General features: G+C 48.9%; 2 protein-coding genes across 2 annotated transcripts in view; one reads left to right on the forward strand and one right to left on the reverse strand.

Annotated features, from left to right (window-relative positions):
- The window catches only part of TRMT12 (tRNA methyltransferase 12 homolog), a 5,730-nt gene extending 5,461 nt beyond the window's left edge, over positions 1–269 (reverse strand). Inside the window, exon 1 of the mRNA XM_015820592.1 lies at positions 196–269. Coding sequence (XP_015676078.1) covers positions 196–269 — 74 coding nt within the window. The remainder of the gene's footprint in view (positions 1–195) is intronic.
- Positions 270–448: 179 nt separating this feature from the next.
- On the forward strand, positions 449–15,979 carry CSTF2 (cleavage stimulation factor subunit 2). The gene is made up of 17 exons (XM_015820594.1): positions 449–514; positions 1,342–1,420; positions 2,108–2,277; positions 2,394–2,530; positions 3,351–3,470; positions 3,583–3,652; positions 3,704–3,765; positions 4,345–4,468; positions 4,909–4,953; positions 7,766–7,825; positions 9,380–9,521; positions 9,963–10,117; positions 10,684–10,873; positions 11,117–11,234; positions 13,836–13,961; positions 14,683–14,819; positions 15,805–15,979. The coding sequence occupies exons 1-16, from the start codon at positions 457–459 to the stop codon at positions 14,803–14,805; spliced, it is 1,779 nt and encodes a 592-aa protein (XP_015676080.1). The 5' UTR covers positions 449–456; the 3' UTR covers positions 14,806–14,819; positions 15,805–15,979.
- The last annotated feature ends 482 nt before the right edge of the window (positions 15,980–16,461 follow it).

Raw genomic sequence — 16,461 nt, forward strand, 5'->3', positions numbered from 1 at the left:
GAAAGGAATCTTTTATGACAGACGGACGATGATAGATATAGATAGATGATAGATAAGAGAGAAGAGATGATAGACAGATAACAGATCGTGAGAGATGAGAGATAGAGAAATAGACAGATTCAGGGGCCAGGTTGAAATGAACCGGATACCAGGGAAACCCCAACGCGCTGCCTTCCTACAAATCTGCCGCCACACCTGAAAACCTGAGCAAACTGAGCCTCGGCAACGAGAGCCGCGGTGCCGCCAGAGGACGAAGCGTCGGCCTCCATCTTCGGCAACCGCCGCACAATCAGCGCGGAAACGGAACCGACGTTTGAGCGCCAGGGCTTCCGGGGGGAAGGAGAAAAGGGTGGGACCCCAATGAAAACGAAGCTAGCGGCGGCGCGTTTCGGCGACGGACCGGAAGCCGAGGTCATGAGTTGTGGGGGGGAACCTCGGTGGGCGGAGACGAGGAAGATGGCGGGCTTGTCGGTGCGGGACCCCGCGGTGGATCGGTCTCTGCGCTCCGTCTTCGGTGAGGTGCTGCGCCCGCCAGCCTCCCTCTCGCCCCGGGGAGGCAAAGCCTCCTCTCCACGCCGCCTTGGCGTGCCCTTGCCTAGCCGAGGGGGACTACAATACCCATCACCGCCCTCCCCCGCCAATCAAGCTATCTGGTTGAGGGGCATGGGAGATGTAGTCCCTTCCGTGGGACCCTGGACTCTCTGGCTAGTTTTGTGGGGGATACCTGGCTCCCCGGAAGTGCTTATACTCCAGTTCCCATCATTCCCATCCATTACTCTTTTTTGGGAAATGCATGCAACTTTAGCATCTCTTCTTAAAATCGCGCTCCTCGGTGTATATTTTTAAATCAGCTTTAATATATATTATCGATCTATCTATGAAATGTATATGGGATGGTCTTCTGCCTGTTATTATTGAAGCAAATTGGTCTTAAAACACTTCAAATCTGTTTTTTTTTCTCATTTGTTCTGCATACTGCATAGGGCTGGGCAATGTTGTAATGTTGGCATTTCACTCTTTCTAATGTAACTGAAAAATGTAAATTGAACCCTCAAAGTCTCTGTCGAGAAATTCCTGTCTTCGACAATGTTTTCCCACTTCTACGTAGGTTTTATAATGCAACGGCATAATTTAGCCACAGTAACAAATGCCACTTTAACTGGACTTGCTATCAGGCCTGGGGGTAATGCATTATTGTTTGCCTAGGGCCCCCTGTATTTTTGTTTAAAAAATGTGTCAGCTGTAAGATTATTTCAGTCTGGGCTGTACCTGAAAAGGTGCCTGCCTAATTGCAGATACGCTCACAGATATTGATGAGCTGCTCCTGTCTTTCTCCTGTAGTGGGGAATATCCCTTATGAAGCCACCGAGGAACAGCTAAAAGATATCTTCTCAGAGGTTGGACCTGTTGTCAGTTTCCGGTGAGACACTTCCCTTTTAGAATTCCCTGAGACATGGTTCATTCTTAGGCCTGGAGGATTTAGAAATTGTGCAGAGAAGGGGCAGAAGATGAGGTCTTTATGATGAATAACAGAGTGCATGTATTGGACCACAGTTTCCATTCTTGAAACCTTGATTAAAATCTAAAACCAATGAGAAAGGCCTCTGTCTGAGAGCCTAGATCAGTCGTCCCCAACTTGGCCTCCTTCAGATATCTCAGATGGATCATGCTGGAGCCTCCATTACTCTGGGAAACCACTGCAATTCAAAATATGCACAATATGTTAAAGAGATGGGAATGCTGGGCCCTCCAAATACAGGTAGTAATGCTGAATTGCTATTTCCAGTCTCCTTCACCATTAGCTATCCCTCTGCAGCAACATCTGGAGAGATCCTGCTCTGGCTTAGATATACAGTCCAAAATAGTTTCTTTTGCGGGATGGAGTCATCAACTAGTTTTAATTCTAATGTTCTCATTAGAAGCACCCTCTCTCTCTCTCTCTCTCTCTCTCTCTCTCTCTCTCTCTCTCTCTCTCTCTCTCTCTCCCCCCCCCCCCCCCCCCCCCCCCCCCCCCCCCCCCCCCCCCCCCCCCCCCCCCCCCCCCCCCCGGTTTCTCAGTTATCTTCTGGGGCATAACTGTCTTGGTTTTCTCTGCTCTGCCAACCAGATTGGTATATGACAGAGAGACGGGCAAACCAAAAGGCTATGGCTTTTGTGAGTATCAAGATCAAGAAACCGCCCTCAGTGCCATGCGGAATCTCAATGGGCGAGAATTTAGTGGAAGAGCGCTTCGAGTGGACAATGCAGCCAGTGAGAAGAACAAGGAGGAACTCAAGAGTGAGTCTGAAGGCCCAGAGGGAGGAGTGTGAGGTGCTGGCTGTTAATCTGTGCTGTTTACAGCACGTGTGATCTGTGATCTCTGGCCCTAAGGTTTTCCTTTATTTCTCTGCTAGGCCTGGGCACTGGTGCTCCCATCATAGAGTCACCCTATGGAGACCCTGTGAACCCCGAAGATGCTCCTGAGTCCATCAGCAGAGCGGTGGCCAGCCTGCCTCCTGAGCAGATGTTTGAACTGATGAAGCAAATGAAGGTTGGAGGGCCGGCCACCCAGAGATCACGGAGGAAGGGAGGGTTGCTTGATTGTCTTGTTAGTTGCAGGAGAGGGAGGACCCTTTCCTAGAAGCCAGGTTGACTTTTGGTTGCAAGTCAGAAATCTCATGTCTTGTCTTCTGCCCGTCCGTTTAACAGACGCATTTCCATCTCTTTTTCCAAAGGGAAGGAAATATACCCTTGAATTAGCAGATGTTAAGTTGGAGAATTCTCTCTCTACGGAAGTAGAGCAGTTAGCTGGAAGTGCAGGGCAACTTGTTGGATGCAGAAGAAAAGCACGTGGGAATTGGAAGAAGGATGGAGTCCATCAGGGGCAGAAACAGAGCTCATAACCCGAACGGGTCCTTGCGGAGCCAAAGACTGTTTTATACCAGATCAGATTATTCTCAGCCCATTAATACTGATAGGCTCTCGGGCTTCTAGATAAAAAGTATGCTCACCTTGTACCTGATTGGTCTTTTTTAGTTAGGAATCACTTCAGACTTTCTGAAGCAATTTTCCCTAACCTGGAGACCTGAGATGGAGGGGTAGGAGGGAGCAGAGATCGCAGCATTGGGGAAAGTTGTTTTAAAATGGGCATTCTAACACCTTGTGGATGCTGAGCACATATCCTGCCTGTCACCCAGTGAACGGTTCCTTCCCCCTTAGGGAACGCAGTGTGTAAGAAAATGAAGTACTGGAGATACAAATAGAAATGGCTTTTTAATACTGAGCGGTGGAGAAAAGCTTCAAAAGTTATTGAAAGATGACAGCTCAATTGTTCCTCGTGTTCTAGAGTCTCCTCTTTTCTGTTTTTCCAGCTGTGTGTCCAGAACAGTCCTCAGGAGGCACGGAGTATGCTCTTGCAGAATCCTCAGCTCGCCTACGCCTTGCTGCAGGCCCAAGTGGTGATGCGTATTGTCGACCCAGAGATTGCGCTGGTACGTTGGTAACCTTGGCGGTCTTGGGATAAGGGGCGGAGCCACGTGCCTTGAACATATGCCTGTTATCTTGATAAATGCGTATTTTATTTTTCTCTCTTCTGTCATCCAGAAAATTCTCCATCGCCAAACCAGCGTCCCGTCTCTGATTCCTGGAAATGCACAGCCAGGGCCAGGACAGGGTCCTGGTCCTGGACCAGGAGCCGGTCCCGGGCCAGGACCTGGGCCAGGAGGACCTGGGCCAAATGCTCAGATGAACCAGCCGAACGTCCCTTCTTCTCAGCCACAACCAATTGTAAGCAGCTCTTGTTTGAGTTGAATCTTTCCCTTCGGTCTGTGTTGCATATTTCTTCGGGTTGAAAGAGCATTTATTTATTAACTTGGGGGGGTATATTGCGATTTGCAGATATTCGTTGGCCGTATCTCTTTCCGTTTTTAGGTATTGCTAAAATTATTTCTGAAGTAGTAAAAATGATACAGTAATAACCACCTCATAAAATTAGTAATTACAAAACTACTAGCCCACAAATGGTAAGCAAATTAAAATAGACAGGAAAGTGGTGAAATCAATCAGCACACCAGCAACATAATCAGTAAACTTAACTGGATGCCTTGCAGATCTGTGTGGATTGCAGTTCCTAAATTCATTCATTTTTAAGGGCCTGCAAGATTCCTTCTCTGGTTTTTGCTACAAAAAGCTAAACCTTCCAGAGTTAAAACTGTAAGAAATTCCAGGGAATGGATAAAGTCGCAGCTGGGCATAGGATGCCTGGAATCGGCCCCTGCTAGGGGAAAACTGATTATTATTTTAATTTGTTGACCTTTTCTTTGTGGAAATATTAATGTGAGTTGTGCTTTTTCTTGCTCTGAGTAGGGCGGGATGCACGTCAATGGAGCCGCTCCCCTGATGCAGCCCCCCATGCAAGGAGGAGTACCTGCTCCAGGCCAGATGCCAGCTTCAGTGCCCGGACCTGGGCCTGGGCCCATGGCTCCAGGAGGTGAGTGGGTCAATACGTTGTTCTTTCCCAGTCTATTTCACAGCTCTGGGGGCAGAATCAAGCATGATGGAGTCAGAACACATTGGCGACATAAAATAAGCAGGAGAACGTGAACCTCAACAGTTAAACATTAGGATTTGCTCATCCTTGGGTTTCTTTTAATCATGGTTAGCCAGAGGCACCCTGATTTGAAAACATTTCCTCTTCAATCACAATGATATGAAAATCAGACCTGTATTGCGTGTCTCCCTGTTTGGGCTGCTTTGAACCATTCTTTTTCAAAAACATCTAATTGACATGATACATCACTGCCTTCGATTTGAAAAAAAATGCTTTGGAAATTCTGATTTGGATGATTTAAGTTGGCCAGTTTAGCTCCCAAGCTTTTCTGTTTTCGCTGATTCATCTACCTGAACGTTTCTGCGAATGTTCTCCCGCAGGTAGCATGCCCGGGAGTGGCCCGATGATCTTGGAACGCGGACAAGGTAAACCCACCATCCCCCCTTGGTTGGAGCACAGATCTCTAGGAGACTGAAATCTGGACAGTGACAGATTTGAATTGAGAGGGTCTCTGTACCGGGGGTTGCCTACAAGCAGGGTGCAAATAAATTTGCAGCCCCATAATCCTTTTTATGCAGCCCTGAAGCTCCCTCCGGTTCAACGTGAGCGGATCACGGTTTCATGCTATTGTGAAGTTGGAAGTGCATTAAAACAGGCAGCGTAAGCCCTCTTAAATTAGACAATGCAGCTTTTTTAAAAAAAGAAATCCACCAGGGGGAACCCAGAACCCCCCCCCCGCCCCACCCATTTGCACGATGCAGCTCCATCCACTTTGCATCAGCACACAAACACACACACACACACACACACACATATTCTCCTAGAAATGTACTGTGCATCCCCCCCCCCCCCGGCTGTCAAAACAATTGCCCGCCACGAGGTTTTCCGACTAGCTCACGGCAAATCGTGTAGCTCTCCCGGGTTTTCTGTAACTCTGTCCCTCCATTTCTTTTTGCGCTTAGTGGACAGTGAGAGCGATGCTTTCCCCAGTAAGGCTCCATCAGGTACTGGCATGCAGAAAAAAAACGGGAACACCACCCTTGATTGAACTCTTCCACCGCCGCCCCCCCAGTGCTCGATCCAAGTTGCGCCTGCGTTCTTTCGTTTAGCCAGCAGAGGGTGCTGCTGCCCGCTTTTTGAAATGCTTTTTTGTTTGTTTGTTTTTTGGGAATTACATTTTCTTTGCACAAGGAAATGGGGCTTGCTTTGTTCTGGTGATGGAGGCCAAAGAGGAGGCGTAGGACTGGAAACGTCCCTGCATGCTATTCAAATGTTATATTACTTCTGCCCCCCCCCACCTTTTCCCAAAGTCCTTAAAAGAGCTGCCTTGTTGGGTTAGGCCAGTGGTGGCGAACCTATGGCACGGGTGCCAGAGGCGGCATTCAGAAGCCCTCTCTGTGGGCACGCGCACCGTCGCCCCAGTCCTAGGCCTTCAGCTGGGTTTTATAAAACCTTTTCGCTTTAGGCCTTCGTCGCCGTGTGCAAAAAAAAAAAAGGTTCAATCAATCAGTCAATTTCAACTTCTCACAGGAAAAAAAAAGATCTTGCAAAGTTGGAATTGATGGATTGAACTTTTTAGTCCCACCCAGTCTGCCGTTACCACCATAGCCACGCCCAGCCAATGGGCCACACCCAGCCAATAGGCCACACCCACCCGGCACCCGACGATGCATAAGTGGGTTTTGGGTTGCAGTTTGGGCACTCGGTCTCTAAAAGGTTCGCCATCACTGGGTTAGGCAAAATCCCATTTTAGCCCCAAGCTCTGATCGCTTCCAGGCTGCTAAATGTCCCAGAAGCTTGCTAACTGACTGTAATTGTAAATAACTTATCGATATATATTTTCAATATATTTATTTTCTTCATTTTCTTTCCAGTCCTATCCCTGGGACAAACTGCAGAATTCTCTTGAATTCATCTGGTTTACTTTAATGACTGGGTGGGAAAGAGAAACCTTCCTCCCCTCTGTTTTTTTTTTTTGTTTGTTTGTTTTTGCTCCTCCTCCTCCAGTGTTGTATTATGTTTTGAGAGGCATGTCTGCAGTACCTCTAAAATTAAAATGGCCAAGTACTTCAAATTGAAAATACTTTGTTCTTCTAGAAATGGAGACGGAGGAATTCACATTCCCCCCCCCCTTAGCCTGGGCATGAATCTTGCAGACATGATTTTGGCTTTCCAGACCAGTTTACCACCATGCTACTTTGGTGAGATGGGCAGCCATAACGATCAAATCAATCAAAATAAATTCTGCCCTAAATGTGGGTCTGTTTTCCCCAGTCATTGCTTGGGTTTACGCATTGCATGATGTAGTAACCTGGTTTGTTTAGCTTTGGGTTAGCGGGCTCTAAATTGAATTAGCCGTTGGGGTTAATAATTCATTGTTCATGGCCCAGTGCTTAAATAGCAAAAACCTGGACAAAACAAGGGCTTACTTTGAGGTGTGAAAGTTGTTATCAGCCACACCAAGCAACACTGAATTTTCCACCTATATCGCTCTTACAAATCAGCATTAAAAATAATAATAATAAGTGCCTTGAAATATTCTTCCATTGCAAAATGGCACTTGAAAACCAGAAATAAAATATTCCCCAGAGATTAAAAGCCATCAAGGAACGCAGGCACCTGATGCTGGGTGAAAGAACTTAATTTCTTAGCTCTAAAAACTGGGAGGCACCTGGGCAAAAGTAGACCTGAGCCTCTGACAGGTTTGCATGTGAGTAGGTCATGGTTGAGATCCCAGTTACTAGATTCTTAAGGGATTTATGGGTCAAACCATCATTTTTAATTGTGCCAGAGATGGAACTGATCACTCCTGTTGGTCTTAAAAGTTCCAACAAGCCCTGGAGTGCTAAAAGAAGAGGATCCACTAGAACCTAGCCAGCATTTTTCATCGGCTGCTTTTTCCATCCCTCCAGCCCTGCTTCCTTAGACTCTACCTGGCAGTCATCTAATATCTCCTATTAGACCAAGGGTCTCCAGACTTGGCCACTTGAAGACTTGTGGACTTCCCCAGCCGGCATGGCGTAAACTTCTGGGAGCTGAAGTCCACGAGTCTTCAAGTGGCCAAGTTTGGAGACCCCTGTATTAGACCGTGGTGTAAGGGGTGGCCTTCCAAGGCTCGCTTCTCTCCAGAGAGGTACCCGAGGACATGTTCTAGCCGGGCGTGTGCATGCGTGTGGCGGGCGCCTCTCCTGTTGATGTGACGGCTCTTTCTCCATTTCTTCCTGCTTACCCGGCCAGGGAACCTGCAGCTCTCTCCCGTGGGACCTGCCAGGTCTGCCTCTCTTGAGCGCGTTCAAGGTACCAGTAGCTGCCATTGGCCTCCCCTTGCTTGTGGCCCCCTGCAACGGAGGGGCGAGACCCATGCACACACAAAGGTGTATCCCCCCGTTGGGTAGAGCTGCCAATGAAGCAGCAGGTGTGGCTGGAATGAGACAGATGGGAGAAGGACATCTGTAACTCTTTAACTATGGGGCAGGGGGAAGGCTCCACCTAGTGCTAGCCAAAAGAGGGATGGCGTCTGATGAATAATTTTGTGCTGACCTATCATTAGGGTACCAGAATCTTTTGAAACCATCCTAAGTATTCTTCGCGTAGGTTTGTGCATCTTTCTTCCTTCTTCAGCCGTGCTTTCTCCTTCTCTCCCTTTTTGCACTTGATCTCCCCATCCTTGTGACCAGCTGAGATGTTTCCCAACCTTGGCAACTTTTCAGACGGGTGGACTTTCAACTCCCAGAATTCCCTAGGGACACAGCGCGAGTTAAAAGTCTGCACATCTTAAAATTGCCGGGTTTAAGAAACACGGCTTCAGATTGCAAGCCGCTCGGGGACACGTGTATTTTCTTTTATTAAACTGGATTACACTTCGCCAGTATCTCAGCACTCTTATAGAAATGGCGTGATGCTGGAGTGCACAGTCCTTGAATTTACTTGAATAACTTTTTTTTTTGGATTGACCAGGAGTCGTTTTAAGGGTCAGGCGAAGAAGTGTACCCAGGTGTACGTGCCATTTAAAACGCACAGGAGCAGAAGCTTGACCCATTTTAATTGGGCACATGAATACATTATAATACAGTGGTGGCGAACCTATGGCACGCGTGCCAGAGGTGGCACTCGGAGCCCTTTCTGTGGGCACACGTGTCATTACCCCAGCCTCACCTCCCCCCATGACCCCCTCCTCCCCAGCAGCCCCCCTGGAGGAGTCACCCCTGAGCGTGGCCCACTCGGAGCAGCGCAGCAAAGGGCATGGCAACCAGGCAGTGTAGACAAGACTCTGCCCTCACGCCCCATCGCACACAGTTGATGCTGCGGGGTGCGGGCAGAAGGTGTGGCTGCCATGGTGCTGCTGGGCTGCCAGGGCCCTGTGGTGGGCCCTGGAGGCAGTGAGTGGCCCTGCGGGCAGGCAGGGTGGGGGGCAGTGTGGGGGCAGAGCGGGGGCACAGCAGGGAGTGGAGAGGGGGCGGGGCCAGTTTTTGGGCACTCGGTTTCTAAAAGGTTCGCCATCACTGTTATAATAAGTGCCAGGGGGAACGAATTAAAATCTTTACGCTTGTGCTGTTCAGAACAGATAGGATTGTATCAAAAAAACAAGCTGGACCTTTTACCAGTGTGTGAAGCGTGCTTGTCCCGAGTCTATTCATCCTCGATAAGGCAGAATATGTGTGCTTAGGGAAGAGAGCACTGGAACCAAGGTAGTCTGTGTGGAGGCAGTTCATAACCTCTGCAGGGCTTCAGCCCAGGGTAAAGTGAGTACATGCAGGAGAAGCACCTCAGTTCACAAACCGCTGAACCGTGCGATTATAAATGGCTTCTCTTCCTGAACCCTCAAAGCCCTCTTTTTTGCCTCCTCGACAGTGCCCATGCCAGACCCACGAGCCCCTATGCACCGGGGGCCAATGCCAGCTAGTGGGCCACCACCCCGAGGCCTTCTGGGAGATGCCCCCAATGACCCACGGGGAGGCACGTTGCTGTCGGTCACTGGAGACGTGGAGCCCAGGTAGGCAGGCAGGTGGGAACAGAGACTGTATTTAGGGGGTCCTCTTCCAAGGCACCAGAAAGCAGGCTGGTTTTAGCAATGGGAGAATTAGGGGTTGCAAGCAAAGCAGTCTTTGTTTCCATTACACCCCACCCCCTCCTGTTTGACTGTAGAGATGAAACGGGAGCGTCGTTCCAATTCTTTGCATCCCTCCTGCAGCCTTGTCCTCCTGCAGGAGTTCCTGCAGACAGCGGTCTCTTCTGTAGACCTCATACTGACTGTTCTTGCACCCTAACACGGAGCCCAGATTGCGTCTTAACCTGGTTCATCCAACAAGCCAGAATCAGCCTTGGGTTACCGATCAAACAGAGCCCCTTTATTTACTGAGGTGAGAGAGAGCTTCTCTGGAGCTGTAGCCTGGCACCTGATGTCTCCTTTCTTCCCTCCTCGCCTTTTCTGCAGAGGTTACCTCGGGCCACCGCACCAGGGGCCACCAATGCACCACATGCCCGCGCACGACAGTCGTGGGCTGCCCCCCCATGAAATGAGAGGCGGACCGATGGGAGAGCCACGTCCCCTGATGGGAGAGCCACGAGGGCCCTTGATGGATGGCCGAGGTAAAAGGGAGGCGGGCAACGTGAAGGCGTTGATGCAGACGGAACCCATTCCAACCCATCCAGTAGGACAGGAGAAGAATGATGAGGTCAAGATTCTGGATGACGTAGGAAGACTGTTGGGAGCCTGTGGCCTCACAGATGTTGCCGAACGGTCATTCCAAGCTGCCCAGTCAGTAGTAAGCAACATCTGGCCCACAGATTTCCACCGCCTTGTTCTAGCACAGCTTGGCTGGCTGAGGAATTCTGGGAGTTGAAGTCCACCAGTCTTAAAGGGGCCAAGGTTGGAGACCCCTGTTCTAGCAGATGCAAAAAATATATAAGCCGTTCATGCAACTCAAACGGTACCATGGGGAGCCGAAACAAAAGGCAGGGTTGGATTGTCGGAACAAAATTCAAAACCTGGTTTGATAGCTGCATGCCTTATTCCCAATGCGATGGGCTGCAAGCCCTTTGAAACTGCTGCCTGGCTGTGCTGGAGCGGGTTCTTGGCTGTCCTCGGTGGGTAGCGCCTAGTTTTTGCCTGTGTAAGAAACCTGTGTCAGAAACATCTCCCTTCTTTTATGTAGGCGGAAGAGACCCGAGGGGTTTGGAGCCCAGAGTGATGGACGGCCGGGGCATGGAGCCCAGGGTGATGGATGGCCGGGGCATGGAGCCCAGAGGCATGGAGCCCAGGGTGATGGATGCGAGGGGCATGGAACCGAGAGGCATGGAGCCCAGAGGCATGGAGCCCAGAGTGATGGATGCGAGGGGCATGGAGCCCAGAGGAATGGAACCCAGAGTCCTGGATGCAAGAGGCATAGAACCGCGTGGAATGGAACCCCCCAGGGGCATGGAGCCCCCTAGAGGCATGGAATCTAGGGGTATGGAACCCCCTAGAGGCATGGAGCCTCCGAGGGGCATGGAACCCCCGAGGGGCATGGAACCCCCTAGAGGCATGGAACCCCCTAGGGGCATGGAAACCTCTAGGGGCATGGAACCCCCGAGGGGCATGGAGCCCAGAGGCCCTGGAATGGAGTCTAGGGGCCCCGGTCCCAACCCCAGAGGTCCAATGACTGGCGCGATTCAAGGTCCAGGGCCTCTGAATATGGGAGCAGCAGGCCCACAAGGCGCTCGACAGGTAGGTGGAGACCACACCTGAGACAAAACACACCATACTTGGAGCGTTTCCCCATTCCCCCCCCCCCCATCGTGCCAATCTTTTCAGGGAGTATTCTTTTTAAAGCAAGACAGGATGATTGCATGCCGGCTGCATTAGAACTGATGGGAAGTGGCCTTCCAACGGTATGAATCGGGCAGGGCAACCCCGTGGGATGAATTCAGCCTGCAGGGGCGACAAACCCCCCCCCCACACACACACACACCATAATTCCGTCACCAGTGGGGCAAGAGGAAGCTGGCTTCCCTCCAGCAGCCCTGGGTTTGTTTTCATTAAACCGCTGTCACCCAGTCAGCTACCTCATGACCCAAAAGGCCACCCGGTGAGTTTGCCAGTGAAAATCATGGGTGATCTGGAGAGTCTGAAAAGGGACGTCTCTCCTGTACAGGACTTATCATCAGGACATTGGCTGTAATAAAAGGTTGGGTTGGGTTGGGTTGGGTTGGGCTGGGCTGGGCTGGGCTGGGCTGTGCTGGGATAGACTGGGCTGGACTGGGACTGACTGCTAAGGTCTGGCAGCACAGAACAAACCTTCCGTGCCCCAGTTGGCTGCTGGCCACCTATACAGGTACTCCTCATACAGAGATATGACCACAGTGGAGCCTGCTCATTGCAGTCGTATGTCATAACGGTCGTAAAATAGGACCCGCCCAATTTTATGGCCTTTTTTTGCGGCAGCTGTTGAGCAGACCCGTGATTCTCCATGTGTGGGGTTTTTGCCAAAAAACTAGAAGTGCTGATTTTGAGCAAAAACCATTGTAAAACACAGTCACGTGAGCACAAGTTGCTGCACAAACACCTGACGTTGAGTCGCGTAACTGTAGAGGAGGCCAAATCCTTGGGACCCTCAAATGCATGTCCTAAATCCCTTTTTTTTCCCCAGTGAGCCATATCTTCGGTCGCTAAATGATTGCTCGTATGTCAAGGACGGTCTGTCCTCTGCTACATGCCTGACCAACAATAAGAGGCTGGGTGGTGGTGGTAGAGGACCTTGTCTGTCCTCTCCTGCCACTTCCAGAGAAGATGAGTGGTTCTTTCCAAAATGGCCATTTCGCATGCTGCCCATCCTTCCCCCTCACCTCTCTCCCAATAATGCTTGGGTTAGAGCAGGGGTCTTCAAACTTGGCCCTTTGATGACTTGTGGACTTCCTGGCTAAGGAATTCTGGGAGTTGAAGTCCACAAGTCATCAAAGGGCCAATTCGAGGATGAATAGACTTGGGACAAGCACGCTTCACACACTCGTAAAAGGTCCAGCTTGTTTTTTGATACAATCCTATCTGTTCTGAACAGCACAAGCGTAAAGATTTTAATTCGTTCCCCCTGGCACTTATTATAATGTATTCATGTGCCCAATTAAAATGGGTCAAGCTTCTGCTCCTGTGCGTTTTAAATGGCACGTACACCTGGGTACACTTCTTCGCTTGACCCTTAAAACGACTCCTGGTCAATCCCAAAAAAAGTTATTGAAGTAAATTCAAGGACTGTGCACTCCAGCATCACGCTATTAGATGTTAGATGGTGAACCACATTGGGCAATCCGCACCTGATGTGCTTTAAGTGGTTGCTCGATGGCTGGGATGAGTTTGTAATCTTTTCAAAGATGCAGTTGGGTTGCCAACAATGCGGTTTACTGCTAAATTCGAGCCTCAGGCAGAAGAAACAGAGCTGGATCTTTATGCGCCCCCCCCCCCAGGATGCCCACCCCTGTCCTAAAAAAGATCAGCTGTGTAAAAACCTGGCTGCCTCTTTCGCCAAAAGCCCCCGGGCATTGTCCAAGTCAACAGGCGGCTGCCTCAGAGGTCACTTCATCCATGCCTTGACATGGACCAAGCCTTTAAATAAAGAGCCGTTTCTGGAAATAACACGGCTGGCTCCATGAATATTTTGCCCGATAAATCGACAAAGCTTTTTGTTGTCATTAAAAAAATCACCCCCCACCCCACCCCCAAGTCATGGACTAGAACAGTGGTTCTCAATCTTTTTAATGCCGCGACCCCAACCGGCCGTAAGTCGAGGACTAAGCCGGTCGTAAGTCGAGGACTAAACCGGTCGTAAGTCGAGGACTTTCCCTGCCCGGGAGCGCCGCGCATGCGTGGTTCCGCCCCCTGCGCCAGCCGAGGCGTAGCTGGCAAGCGGCAGAGACAGAGCAGGCCGACCACCAGCTGGCCCAGCCCAAGGGAGGTAAGGCACCCGCCGGAAAAGGGGAAAAAAATGGCGGACAGCCTTGCTGGTGACCCCCGTGAAATGGTCGATCGACCCCAAATGGGGTCCCGACCCACAGGTTGAGAACCACTGGACTAGAAAAATCCATCTCTTGGCCGAAAGGACGATGTCAAAAGCTTTGTTTTGAAACCTGTCTGTCTGAAATTAAAATTTGCTGGGGCGGGAGGGTCAGGTCTCCCCATTATTCTCTTGTCAATAGATTTGCACACACCTCCATTATCCCCCTTCTCCCCACCCCTCCCCTTGTTTCCTGTTCAGAGATAATTACTCTTTTCTCAGATTGTCGGTTCCACTTTGGCTTGACAGGGCAGTAAATTCTGAATATATTCCGCCCTCAGGTTCCTAATATGCCAGGGACAGCAATGCAGGCTGGAGCCATGGCAGGCGGAGCCGTACAACCTGCAGCCCAGCCTGGAGGTTTCAGCCCTGGGCAAAACCAAGTCACACCCCAGGATCATGAAAAGGTAAAGAAAAGAGAAAAAAAAAATACAGGCCTCGGTTTAATAAAAACACGGTGGGTTTTTTTTTTCCCCCTCTTTGATTTCAATCCTTCTGATGTGAGCAAATGGAGGAAAGTGCAGTTGAATTCTTACTTCTGACCTTTTTAAAGACTCCACCTGAGCATTTTGAAATGGGTTTTAGACCAGAAGTGCTCTGTGGGGCTCCCTTGAGGTTGGATGGTGCTTTCTGCACGTTGCTTTGATTGCTTCGTTTCGGTGGTGTTTATGGTTCGTTTCTGGGCTCTTAGCCACCTTCCAGGACACAGGAGCAGAGAAAAGGTTTGAATTGGTACACAAAAGAGGCTGTAAAGAATGTTTTCTCCTCTTCTCTGACTCTCACTTAAAAATTCAGGGGCTCCTAAGAGATTTGAAGCCCTTTTCAAATCTGGTCCTTAATGTGTTTTAGAAATGCCAATTAACCCCAGCTAGGATTCTTTTTTTTTTTCTTCCTTTTTTACACTGCCTATTAACAATCCACCAAGTATAAAGGGGGCACCTTGTCTATTTTCTTCTGTAAGAGCTCGGCCCGGAGCAGAGGGAAGCCATCAGCTAGATTTATGGAAGAATTCTCCCCAATCCCAGATGGAGAGAACATAAACCTACACCACACGAGCACAAGTCTATCCAAGGTTTCCCTTGCCCTCGCCTGGTGCATCATTTTTCCTCTTTTCCCACTTCTCCACAGGCAGCCCTCATTATGCAAGTCCTCCAGCTGACAGCTGACCAGATCGCCATGCTGCCTCCCGAACAAAGGCAGAGCATTCTCATTCTGAAGGAGCAGATACAGAAATCCACTGGCGCCCCGTGAACCACATTCCTCCGGTAAAAATGGGTCTTAAGCAAGGCGGGAGCAGCAGGGAAATTGCACCGGTTTCTGCAAAACAGCACAAAATCTTTAGCGATCGTGCAAATATCCCTTCACAGGCACTCTTCAGGCTTAAGGAAAACCCTTCCTGTTCTAGCTCTGGCTTGGTTTTTAACTTCTAAGCCCGCCTTTTAGCCTATGCAGGAGCAATTTTGTTTATAATAAAGGGTGAAACGCAGAAGAATTTTTCTTCAGCCTGCCCTACGTTGAAATTTCACCCTCCGTAAGCTTTGCGTCCGGTTTCGTTTTACGCTGCTAGTTATTCCAGTGAAGTATCGATGCCACCTGTCTGTTCTCGTGTACGTTTCAAGATTTCTGTAAATCTGTGTTACGTGGTGTTATATTAATTATGATTACAAAATGATGCTGTTCCTCAATAAACACTCAAGAAGCGAAGGACGTCCCATGTTAATTAATAAAAGGGAAAACTACCGTACAGGCCTGGTGTGTTTTGAGCACTGGAAATTCTGGAAAGAAAATCAAATCTCTCTCTCTAGAGTGCTACATATTGTTGTGTTTTGTTACACGTGTTGCATTTTTTTATATTAATTATAATATTAGTACACTCACATACTTAATAATAATAATAATAAAGTTGGAAGAGACCTTGGAGGTCATCTAGTCCAACCCCCTGCTCAGGCAGGAAACCCTATACCATTTCGGACAAATGGCTGTCCAGTCTCTTCTTAAAAACTTCCAGTGTTGGTGCACTCACAACTTCTGGAGGCAGGTTGTTCCACTAGTTAATTGTTATATTCTACTAATTGTTATATTCTACTATTCTAATAATTGTTAATATTCTACCTCATTCTACCATGCAGATTTAACTTTTCACTGCTTGTTTTATTCCCTTTTTTTTTTTTTTTTTGCTATTAGGTTGAAATGTCCTCTTTATTTTCTGCAGGGGAGTTTTTCTTAACGCTGTCTTTTTTATTCTTGCAGGCTTAGGAATCCTTTGAATGAAATTCAGCCCTGGCTGGAAATGACACTGAAGGCAGCTCACAGACCCTTCCCTCGTCTGGTCCAAATCAGAAAGGAGAAGGGGGGTTTTTTGTTCCCGCCCCCTCATTGTTTCCATTCTTGTCTCAAATAAAACTATGTTCTACAGTTGACCACATTTGCCTGTGTGTTAGCCTTATTTCCATAGTATTTTTAAAACCACACCCAGTTCTCCTTAAGCAGCGTATAAGAAGTTGGATTCAGATTTCTGGGTTGCTTGGGAAAAAGAACGTAATTTGGGGGGGAGGAGGAAACCCATGATGCTAAAATCTAACATCGTCAAAAACCTGGTTTCAGTTACCCTGATTCCAAAGGAATCAGAATTGGCTGTTCGTGCAAGCTAGCAGCAGTTAAACCACCAGTAAGCAAATCAGATTATAGCTCCGCTGATGTAGCATTCTAGCACAAGAGGAACATTTAACGGAAACCTTATCCTGACTCTATGCACCATTCAAAGCCTGCTCAGAATACATCACAACCCTTGACATTAACATTAGCATTGGAGTAACTCCTTATCGGATTGCTGTTTATGCACCTGTCATGTTTCCCACCACAAGAGTAATCAATTCACAGCATTCCGAGCAGGCTGATTGCTGGAAT

The sequence above is a fragment of the Protobothrops mucrosquamatus genome, unplaced genomic scaffold (assembly GCF_001527695.2).
Source record: "Protobothrops mucrosquamatus isolate PMUCROS unplaced genomic scaffold, P.Mucros_1.0 scaffold1146, whole genome shotgun sequence".
Classification (NCBI taxonomy): domain Eukaryota; kingdom Metazoa; phylum Chordata; class Lepidosauria; order Squamata; family Viperidae; genus Protobothrops; species Protobothrops mucrosquamatus.

Bases quoted from the DNA above. Each gene is read 5' to 3' on its own strand.
- CSTF2 (XM_015820594.1), top strand. From the start codon at position 457: ATGGCGGGCTTGTCGGTGCGGGACCCCGCGGTGGATCGGTCTCTGCGC. The intron at 3,471-3,582 runs GTACGTTGGTAA...TCTGTCATCCAG, and splicing joins TCGACCCAGAGATTGCGCTG to AAAATTCTCCATCGCCAAAC. The intron at 7,826-9,379 runs GTACCAGTAGCT...CCTCCTCGACAG, and splicing joins CTCTCTTGAGCGCGTTCAAG to TGCCCATGCCAGACCCACGA.